This window comes from Temnothorax curvispinosus, unplaced genomic scaffold (assembly GCF_003070985.1).
Source record: "Temnothorax curvispinosus isolate PA1 unplaced genomic scaffold, ASM307098v1 QBEX01006627.1, whole genome shotgun sequence".
NCBI lineage: Eukaryota > Metazoa > Arthropoda > Insecta > Hymenoptera > Formicidae > Temnothorax > Temnothorax curvispinosus.
This window is the reverse complement of record NW_020216407.1, coordinates 96,419-108,229: the sequence shown is the minus strand read 5'-3', so window position 1 is coordinate 108,229 and position 11,811 is coordinate 96,419. Positions and strand designations below refer to the sequence as shown.

At 34.1% G+C, this 11,811-nt stretch overlaps 1 protein-coding gene across 1 annotated transcript; it reads left to right on the top strand.

The window, feature by feature from the left end:
* Positions 1-5,858: 5,858 nt before the first annotated feature.
* Positions 5,859-11,489, top strand: LOC112456048 (beta-TrCP). Its single transcript, XM_025018326.1, has 8 exons — positions 5,859-6,099; positions 6,230-6,416; positions 6,597-7,053; positions 7,186-7,559; positions 8,088-8,166; positions 8,294-8,474; positions 9,079-9,126; positions 9,475-11,489. The coding sequence occupies exons 1-7, from the start codon at positions 5,871-5,873 to the stop codon at positions 9,087-9,089; spliced, it is 1,518 nt and encodes a 505-aa protein (XP_024874094.1). The 5' UTR covers positions 5,859-5,870; the 3' UTR covers positions 9,090-9,126; positions 9,475-11,489.
* Positions 11,490-11,811: the final 322 nt, after the last annotated feature.

Below are 11,811 nucleotides of genomic sequence, written 5' to 3'. Positions count from 1 at the left end.
TATTTACTAAAATAAAGTTATATTAACGTCACATTAATCCAAAAGTGTGCCACGCTTTATTATAAAAGTGTATGCCACGAAACTTATATACAAGTTGTGCAATGTGCAGTTCCGTCATCATTCTTATAACATCGTTCATCATATTTTAAATTTGAGAAACGGATCTCATCGGATGCCATCTATCGGATGATCTGATACTAGACGTCAACTAACCTCCTTAACACGCTTAATGCCAAGCATGGGCGAATACAGTAAGCCAAGTATTGGCCAATCATTGGTCACCATATGTCGGGCCAAACATTAGCGCCATAGCAAAATGTACAGTTCCTTTATCTGAATGGCACCCAATCATTCGCCAAGCATGGTCCACTATAGAATGCCAAGTATCGGCCAATTATCGGGTACCATATATCGGGCCAAGCATTGGCCCTGTTGTTAAGTCTGGCAAGCCCTATATGGGATTAAGGGGATCCTAAAGCCGTCTGTGTTACTGAAAAAATTACCATTTTCGTACTTCTATAGTCTTTTGTTACATTAATTTGACAGAATTGAAAATGCTTCTCCACGATTGCAGTACTGAGTACATATATTAACTCTCAGCCCCTGTCCATGGGTCATTTGTGTCGGGCCAAAATCTATTTCTTGTAATATCTTGAAACTCAGCAGAGGTGGTGCCATTTGTGATAGCTGAAAAAAAACTTCAAGTGAAGAGCTACTTCAGGGAAAAACTTAGTTAGATTCCGTTGGTACAGCCGCGAGTACTGCAAAGTGCATAAGAGAGAGATAAGAGTATAACTTCAATAATTAATTACTCGACAACCATGCAGACAATTGTCTTCAAGTTTGGCATGGAAGACAATTCCCATAGACGAATATCCTTCATAAATTTAAACTCATATTATTAAATTTTTATCATATTATTAAATTTTTATCATATTGATTTGAGCAACCAACTTCCTTAAACAATAAAATTTTTAAGCGACTAGATGAAATGTTATAGGAAAGATCTAAATAAAAGATATGTGAGGATCAGGCTTGATCAATAAGTTCTTACGTTCTATTTTTAGCTATATCGAAGGATACTCTTAACGATATCCCCTGCTACGACATCGTAGTTAACATTATCAGACTATCGGACATTTACGACAAATATAAATGATAAGGACGGCGTAAATAGTGAAAGTGCAAACGTATGAGACTACTTTCTTTCATGAAAAATGCATTTGATTATTCATGTGCTTGAATCGTTACGTCGACAAACTTAATGACAATCGCGTAAATTTAGCTCGTGTTCAGTTAGCATTAGTTATTTGTTCATGCTTCAATTGTATTTATAGATTGATCGCGTCAGTTTTGCTTCATTTTGACCGGCGTATTTTATGTCAAAAGAACTTTAAAAGTCGTTTTCGTCGAGATAATTAAAATCACTAGGTTGAGAATCCGTTTATTCGCGCGTCAAATATGATTACTCGTGATTACGGTATTAACGAGAAAGACGAGAGGCTCGGCACAAAACCGGGACGCGCGTAAACGATTAATTTAAAAGAGCCCTCGTATATACGATGTACGAGCGAGGGAGAATGGAGCGAGAGAGGTCAAGAACCCGGTACTTCATTCTACCTCAAGATGCATCCGCAATTCTAGTTTTGCAAATGTACAGTTAAGCCCGCCTCAGACGACCTATAATTCGCATCAGGTTTCAAAATAAAATTGTATTTGTAATTTTATTGTAATATTTTATATTTTATTGTATTTTGACGTTTGTGTATATTTTGGAAAAAAAAAACATTTTATACGTGTGCATTCGTATTCTTCAAATAAAATTCTCGAATATCTTGTATTATGATACAATTTTTACTTATAATTTTCTATGAGTAATACGAAAATTATTTGAGGAGTAAAGCCCACTTTAGACGATCTACAATTTGTGTCAGAATTAAAGATAATAATCCATTTTATATAATCTTGTGCGCTGTGTAACACGAGTAACATTTGAAGAAATGAAATATTATACATCAAAATACCGCGCAATACACAAAATTGTTGAGTTCTATCCTGGGTAGCGATCATGTAACTTTTTCCCTAGAGCGGAAACGTGAAAAGTGAAAAATTTCATGTAACTATTTCTTTCTATTGGTATTGAATAGAAAGAGATAAACTTTTCACTTTTCACTTTTCACGTTCCGTCCTAGGGGAAAAGATACATGATCGATCCCCTGAAGTCTAATGCGAATTATCGATCGTCCAAAGTGCAGCGTTTCACTTATTATCAGGTCACTTTACAAGATGACATGCATATTATTAAATTTTCTCTAAAATTTTTATATGAATTTTAAAACATGGTTTACTTCGGGTTTTTTTTTATCAATGACATATTTCTTTCGTAACGATTTGTGTCTTTCGAGTAATCTAGATAAGCTTGTATTTAATATGAATATCGGCGTATTCTAATATTTGCAACTTATCTATGTCATTATTCAAGTATTTTGAGAGATAGGGAAAGGGAGATTAACAAAAATATATTTTCGCTCTAGCAGGAAATCAATTGTCTCCATTTTTCCTTTCTCCAGGGGGACAATCTGTGAATCGTATCTAAAATTTAGTAAAAAATTGTTATATTTTCTTTTTGTTGTGTGCATGTTGTGTGCGCGCGTACGTTCCCAACATTGATAATAGTTTCCAACATTGATTCAGGATTTTAGGTATTCTTGGCGTTCTTGGCAACTTCGATATGAACACGATAGAATTAAAAATCTCGTTGTTTTACATCATGTCTTTCGACATTTTAAGTTTCTTAATATCGCGATAAGATTAGCGCTTTCCTGCGTTTGTTCTCAATTGTTAATGTTAAAATTGCGAAAATTGCAGTCGCGCCGTTGGTAATTAGCCGTTAGTTTACGAAACACGAAGCACTTAAAAACACTTTTTAAATCCCATGACATATATTTATTATCCCTTTTTATAGTGTTATTTATTATGCCACTAATCTTTAATCTGTATTATTCATGTTACCATCGCTAACGGAATGATGAAACTTCTTTCGTTTTAGATTCGATAGATTTATATTTGAAAAAAAGGTCTATAAAGTAATAATGTGTTTTATTATTTATTATAAACTACGCACTTAAGTTTTAGCTACTTTATTGTTTACATTTGTTTACATTTGTTACTTTGCCAACAGTGCATGAAAATAACCATGACGTAATTAACTGACAGTTATGTACACTTTATTTATGCGAATTTCGGAATACGATTACTCGAGTATGTTGGGTTTCTTTCTCAAGGCGTATTCAAGCATTATATACGCTTCGTATAACTTGTCCACTCTGATATACATATAGCGTCTTATACGCGATTAATCGGAAAACAACGATGTGTGCATCGATATGATAATACACATTATGCACGGTGCGATATTCTTAGTCCGTTTATTTGCGTTCCCATTATATAGTGTAACGTCGATACAATAAGAGTAAACGTCATTACGTGCGCATGTGTAAAAGATGTTAATAAAAGAGTTTAGACATTATATATTCCAAAAGAGCCCTGGTAACAACCATTCCTTTGCAATTCTGCTGTAAACTGCACGAAAAGTCGTGCACTAACTTTCGGGCAGATCATGCGTTTTCTATTTCCAACTTTGACTATTTTTCTGTTGGCAGAAACTTGCTCTCGTCGTAGTGCAACAGAATTGTGGAAGATATGTGTATGCATTTACATATAGCAGAATAGTGCAAGAAATGCGGCAGATGCTTGCGCAAATCGCAGTGCAACATAATCGTGCCAGATTTGTAGCAGCGCCTACTGCTACCCATACAGCACAAAATATTTTTAACATATTTTTTAGGAAGATTAAAATAATTTAATACAAAAATATTTTTTATATTTATAGCACCGCAGTGGTGTTGGGTAAGCCTTGCGTTGTATTGCTGGCGAAGATTGTCGCGAATGTCATGATTTTACTTCGCGCTTTGCCGGAGGCCTGCTTATATTAGATCCCAACTGAAATTTACTTACGAGTTAGTTTTACTATTATGCGCCGCCTAGCGGCATCGTTGCAAACTAGCACATACAGCAGAATTCAACAAGAATTACGGCAGATGTTTGCGTAAGAAGTAGAGCAGCAGAAATACAAATGATTGGCAGAAATAAACAAAACAAGGCAAATGAGAGCTCGTTCGCGACGATGGACGGGCGACAGTAATAAAATATTACAAATTGAATAAAATATATATAATAAAGTAAACGTTTTGGTCCTTGGTTTGGACCCTCCTCAGTACATATAGCTGGTCGAGTGAAATGCAGTGGTCGCAAGTAGTCAAAAATGCAGTTATTCCGCTCTCCGATTATGAGAGTGTGGATCGCGTATCCTCAACGTGACTGTTACCTTAATTCCATAAAAAGAAATAAATTAAACAAATATATATAGTCATACCTTAAAAAGTGATCACAAGAGTTACCTGACAGTCAAATTTATAAGATATACGACACCATCTCTCCGCGTAATACAATAAGTATTACGCGGCATTTTTTACTACTTGTGACCAATGCATTTCACTCGACCAGCTATATGTACTGAGGAGGGTCCAAATCAAGAACCGAAACGTTTACTTTATTATATATATTTTATTCAATTTGTAATATTTTATTACTGTCGCCCGTCCATCGTCGCGAACGAGCTCTCATTTGCCTTGTTTTGTTTATTTATCGTTATTGAGAGCGTTATCGTTATTTTGGTAGAATATACCGCACATCATTTATCAATCAAACATTTTTCGAAATTTGTAACGCCAAAATGGACCGTACGTATAGCCTACATCTCACAGCACGAAGCTATAACAGTTTCACAATCTCCACTTAACTTACAGTAATTATTTCTATAAATATTTATAACATAAATTAAAAACAACTTTAATAATATTGATGATAATTATTTACACTTTATTTTAAATTATTTATTATAATCTTTTAGATACTTTTATTTTCCGGACATTATAATATTTACAAAATATTCAACGTATATATTTTCAAAATATTTAATCTTTTTTATAAATATTTTATAAATATTTTGTGCTGTCTGGGAGTTTAGCGCGCTTGGTTGTTCTTTTTCTGACGGGCAGATGCTTACACGCTTTTTTCGCATTTCTGTCACTCGGATCTATACGGCAAAAACAACAATTTAAGCGATATTATACACTTGTGAAATTTTGCTGCAAATATGTTTCAAGAGTTTAACACACTCGACTGCTCTTTTTCTCACGGGCAGATGATTGCAAGTTCTTTTCACGTTTCTGCCGGTCGAATCTGTATGGCAAAAACAACAATTTAAGCGACATACACTTGTGAAATGCTGCAAATATGTTTCAAGCGTCTAGCACACTCGACTGCTCTTTTTCTCACGGGCAGATGCTTGCACGTTCTTTTCACGTTTCTGCCGGTTGGATCTGTACTCAAAAGATACTTCCATATTGTTTTCAAATTTCTGCTACATGTTTACTTTTAACAAATAGTATAAAATTTCACAGTAGCTTCTTACAGCAGACTACTGCAATAGTACAGTAAGTACTCGTTCAGTCACAGATATTATGCACTTTTGTCGCAATTTTGGACTGTTTTCTTGCGCACTTCTTCGGGACGCATCTGAACTAGCAAACTGGTTACCAGGGAGATTACTACCTATGTAATAAATTAAATGTCAATGATGAATATCTTCTTTAGTTTTAATTGATTAATGAAAAAACCCTGTGAGAACAATCACTTCATAAATATCATCGTGTAAATTATATTCTCCTATTCTTATATTTAACTTTCGCAAAGTGGTATATTTTAGATGTAAAGATGTAATTGTTAATATTCTGTTACAGTACCCGATGACGATACTTTACGATCCCAGCTGTAAGAAAGAACCATCTACGGGAGCGTCAACGCAATATGGACAGGAAAAAGAAATTTGTATGAAACTGTTCGAGAGATGGAGCGAACCGGAGCAAGTGCAGTTTGTCGAACAGCTGTTAGCACGAATGTGTCATTATCAGCACGGACACATCAACGCGTATCTCAAACCGATGCTACAGAGAGATTTTATTTCACTTTTGCCGAGTGAGTAATACATACGCATAGTAAACACATACGCTTCACGTTCAACACTTGTTTACAAATTATTTGCACATATATCTCGAACAATATTTCTAATTATTACCTTTAATAATATCGAATGAATGGTTTACAGAAAAAGGATTGGACCACGTGGCAGAAAGTATTCTTTCGTACCTTGACGCAAAGTCGCTTGTTTCTGCAGAGCTAGTGTGCAAGGAATGGCATAGGGTTATCAGTGAAGGGATGCTTTGGAAGAAATTGATTGAACGTAAGGTCCGAACGGATTCAGTTTGGAGAGGTCTGGCTGAAAGAAGAGGATGGTGAGTGGAAACTTGGAATATATGAATTATAAAATTTCTGACAAACACACGACAACACAAATGTGATACTTATATGCGTAGAGCATTATTTGTAGTCTATATCGTAAACATACCGTAAAATATATATACGTAAAATATCTCTTTATATTTTTTTATTTATCATGTAAAATTTACTTTCAGGATACAATATCTCTTCAAACCGAAACCGGGCGAGGCCCATCCGAATCACAATTTCTACAGATCTCTTTATCCAAAAATTGTCAAAGACATCGAAAGTATAGAGAACAACTGGAGAATGGGCCGATTCAATCTTCAAAGAATCAACTGTCGCAGCGAGAACTCGAAAGGAGTTTATTGTCTGCAATATGATGACCAAAAGATAGTTTCCGGGCTTCGAGACAACACGATTAAGATCTGGGACAGAAATACTCTGCAGTGTATCAAGGTGTTGACGGGGCACACGGGTTCTGTTCTTTGTTTGCAATATGATGATAAGGCTATAATATCCGGTTCCTCGGATAGCACTGTGAGAGTTTGGGACGCTACCACGGGTGAAATGGTCAACACGTTAATTCATCATTGTGAGGCAGTACTGCATCTCAGATTTAACAACGGCATGATGGTCACTTGCTCAAAGGTCAGTCGAAGAAGAACGATGAATTTCTACTTATTAGAATTTCTACTTATTAGAATTTATTTATAATTTATAATTTATTTTATAATTTTTATTTGGAGTCGAATCATTATTGATAACAGTTATTATTCGCAGGATCGTTCAATAGCAGTCTGGGATATGACATCGCAGACAGAGATTGCGTTGAGAAGAGTATTAGTGGGGCACAGAGCAGCAGTGAACGTAGTTGACTTTGATGAGAAATACATTGTTTCCGCTAGTGGTGATAGGACTATCAAAGTATGGAACACCTCCAATTGCGAATTTGTGCGAACATTGAACGGACATAAACGCGGCATAGCGTGTTTGCAGTATAGGGATCGCTTAGTAGTTAGTGGTAGTAGTGATAATACCATACGTCTATGGGACATCGAGTGCGGAGCTTGCTTACGTGTTCTGGAAGGGCATGAAGAATTAGTGAGATGTATTCGTTTCGATAGTAAACACATCGTCAGCGGTGCTTATGACGGGTGCGTATACGAATATCCGCGAATGTCTTAATTCTGACTTTAATCCTGTCTTTGCAATGTGAGATCGTAAACTTTCAGCGAATAGAAAATTCAAGTTTATATACGTCATATTCATTATCTTTTAATAATAATAATAATAATTTTTTTATTCTCCTATTTAGAAAAATAATACAATTTATATTTATAGCATATTATTTTTCAATATGTAAAAAAGCAAGAAATTTATATTTTATGTTACATATTGATATCCCTTAGCTGGCATACTTCACCAGAATCACATAGCTGGCACACTGGAACATACTATAGGTAGTTTAAAATAGAGCTTAGTAATATAAAGGGGTTTAAATTTGAGCTGAACTAGGCTGGGGCGTTTAATACCCCACAGTGCCAGCTAAGGAATATTTATATTAGATTTTACATTGATAATTAATTTAGAGTTGAATTGAAAGATGCAAATTTTTCTCTAATAACATTAATTTTATAAACTTGTAAAAGCATTGAATTTATATTTATTATTGTGTTTTGCAGAAAAATCAAAGTTTGGGACCTCGTAGCTGCTCTCGATCCTCGTGCCGTTGCCAGTACATTATGTTTGCGAACTTTAGTGGTAAGATATTTTTGCACGCACGCATATTTTCTCATACATATTACATTTAGTCAGCAATTTGCCAAGCGTCCCACTGAGTAACAATTTTCATTCATTATCATCAATCTTATTTGTACTTCTTTTGTAGGAGCATACCGGACGTGTGTTTCGTCTTCAGTTTGATGAGTTCCAAATAGTTTCATCATCTCACGATGATACAATACTCATTTGGGATTTTCTTAATTACAATCCGTCAAGCGGAAGTGTATGCAGTGGACGTCTGCCGATGGATGGAGCGCCGAACCAAGCCGATACTAGATCTCCTTCCCGTAAATATGCTAGATATTTTGTCATGCTAAAATTGAAGTATTTAAGATGATGCTGCTGGAGCCGTCTGTATAACCGACAAAATTACCATTTTCTATGTTATCGACTATATCTGTCCTTGTATAGACAAAGATATAGACAAGGATAGCACGCTACATTGCACGCACACATACGCACGATGCACATCGACATCATACTTTTATATTACGCTTCCAAATCTTGATTTGGGGGGTTTATCGATGTTTTTCTTGTTGTGCAATTCGGGGGAACTTGTTTTCGCGTTCGTACCAATGGTATATCTCTTAATCTCTTATATGAAATACATCTTGTGACGAGCTGACAGCTCGCCGCCGCAATATCGAGACGCCATATTGGGATAAAAGTAGATAAGGAAATCTGTACTTCCGTAATTTTTTCTTGTTTTCTATGTAAAATCGGAGTTTCCCCGAATCATTAATGTATGTACTGCAATTCTAGAGAAGGATTTTTAATTCTGTCAAATTAATACGACGCTACGTGACGACAAAAAATGCCGGTAAAACAGACGGCTCCAGCATCACCTTTATGTTATCAAATATAAAAACAAAATATTTTTCTTATTTGCAGCATTCGAGTGACGTATCAATACGGAGATTCCTTTATTGTGATATAATTGTAAGTATAATTTATGAATTATTCGATTTTTACGCTTACAGGTGAGTAACAACTTATTTTATATATAAATATAAATTCTAGTAAAAAATATATGAAAGGAAAAACGATCAATGTCCATCTGGAGTAATTTCGAGAAAAACACAATTTTAAGTTTAAAGACATCAGATATTTTAGGAAGCTATTAAAAGAAGTACTGGCAGTGAATATCGGAATACATAGTGTTTACTTAGTTTTACATTGTATGTTGAACTCTGATGCTTCTTCCTCACAAGCGCGTGGATTATGATCGTTTTTCTCCGTATCCTTTATATATATTGCGGAATTTAATCGCAAGACTTCGTATTTCAGACAAGTGGTTAGTGAGTGAATTCAATGTGTTCACGACAATGTGCGCAAACGATGAAATGCCCCATGATGAGTGTCCTGTGTGAACAGCAGTTATACATAAAACGACTGAGGGAAAAATTTGATTGATCAATGACTTTGATTTATTGTTTGCTGGCAAACAGCAAAAGAAATTCCTCAAGAAAGAGAAAAGTAAACGGACTGACTTGCGTAAAAACTATAAATTATAATTTAAATATGCGCTTGACGCACCGCGTTTAGGAACGAACAGTATGTTTAAAGCCGCATAAATACATCCCATGGATGTAAACGATTGTCGTTGTCTGCTTTGGCCATATCTGGAATTCTTCTACGCTCTATGACATGATAGGAGTCAAGACCATTTTCCTACGATAAAAAAAAAGAAAGACTTACAATATGTAATGTAGCAAAACGTTTTTAGGGAGGCTGGATATTACACTTAATAAGACATTAGATGTATTATAGTACAAGAAATTAATGATTTTTTATATAATTAATTTATGATAAAAAGAATTGTAAAATGTTGTTTGATTGGAGTACTTATTTTGTGTGAATGTGTAAAGAAAATTGTTACATGGGAGAATTATCGTGTTGCACCGTCTCTTGAAAATAGCTCGTAGAAAGTGCTACATACCCATGTTTGGAATTGTAAGAAAAATTTTTGATTGAATGTACAACAGTTTTTTGTAGATATTCGAATTTTGTGAAACTTATTTAAAAAGCGAGTGAAGAGTCAACAACCTCTGCACAGCCTACATTTGGTACGATACTATTTGCATTTAGAATATAAAAATCACTACATTAGAATGTAAATATTATCATTGTTATTATATTCATACCGAACAAATATAGCGTGTGATCTTAAAATAACTTTAACTACTGTTAAAAAAAGGAAAAGAAACGCTATTATTATATCTTGACCATTGATCTCGTTTAACTCATTTTATTCATGTTTTGTGCACTATAAGTGTTTCTCATTTTTATATTTGTCTAAATTGCTAACCTGTGCGAAATGTGTATTAATGCTCTTTTTTCTAGAAGTGTTAAATTTTTTACGACTTGGTATTTCACTGAAATTTTAAGAAATATATTCTTTAAATATAACAAAAACTTTAATAGCAGATAAACGAGACTTATCATTTATATCCATTTCTATCAATGCAAATTAACTTCAATCTCAATTTTACTTATTTTTTATCTTTTTCTAATTCTTAGAACTAAAAGCAAAGGGAAAAAGTAAGTTGAACCAAGATTAAAGTTAATCTACATTGATAAAAATGAACATTAGATTTACACATTTACGTACATACTGAATATAAAACATACGTAATTCAAATGACGTCACTATAAAACACCTAAATGGTTGTGATGTTATAAAACAGTTCGTGCTTCGTGAACAGCGTGAATACTAATGTATACACATATGCAATATTATATCACATTATATTCGCGAAATAAGGTACAGCTAAAATCTCATGATACCATACAGATACTTTGAGCGTGATTAAAGGCAAGACATCTTCGAATATATGATATTAAACATGCCACAGTGTTGATAACTATATGAAAGTAAGATACTACTAAAGAAGTGAAATACCGAACGTTTTTCAAATATGCGTTTTGTTAATGGTCAGTAAAAAAATGCAACATAATATGATCTTATGAACTGTCTTATCAATAAATATAATGGGTTATACAGAACAAATTGTCATAGAAAATAATAATACATATTTCAAGATGTAACATTACGATGATTTGAATCTTTCAGTCCTATAATAAGATTATAGAAGAAAGTTTACATTTTGATTTTTTCAATGTGTATACGTGACGTTAATCTCAAAATTTTATACGAGCTATGTATACAGAATGCAATTTACATATTAATGCGCGTGGAAATAGTAGGGCAATACTAAATTAATATTTAAAATGCGCGAAATTTGTTTACTATTGTAACGCATAATTAAAGGGAAAAAAATGAAATATATAGATACAACAGATATTTGTACACAATTCGTTCGTGTCATTAACGTTTCTATGTCGGGCAGGTGGGAAACGAGAGAACAAGTGGGAAAATAACAAATTGCACGCGACCTGGGTAAAAACGCAGAAACTTTAAAATATTAGATTGGATGAGAATTTTGTATAATTTTGAAGTATGTGCGTGTTTATATATATATGAGGCATTCCATGCCAAATCGACCTGGGTTTGACCCTCGACCTCTCGGATTTGGTCGGCGATTTTTTATGTTATTGTTCCAACTATAAAATGCACTCAGATTTTTTTTAGATTTTTTTTTTTTATAAAATTGATTTAGTTAT

Bases quoted from the DNA above. Each gene is read 5' to 3' on its own strand.
- LOC112456048 (XM_025018326.1), top strand. From the start codon at position 5,871: ATGACGATACTTTACGATCCCAGCTGTAAGAAAGAACCATCTACGGGA. The intron at 6,417-6,596 runs GTGAGTGGAAAC...ATTTACTTTCAG, and splicing joins CTGGCTGAAAGAAGAGGATG to GATACAATATCTCTTCAAAC. The intron at 7,054-7,185 runs GTCAGTCGAAGA...TATTATTCGCAG, and splicing joins TGATGGTCACTTGCTCAAAG to GATCGTTCAATAGCAGTCTG.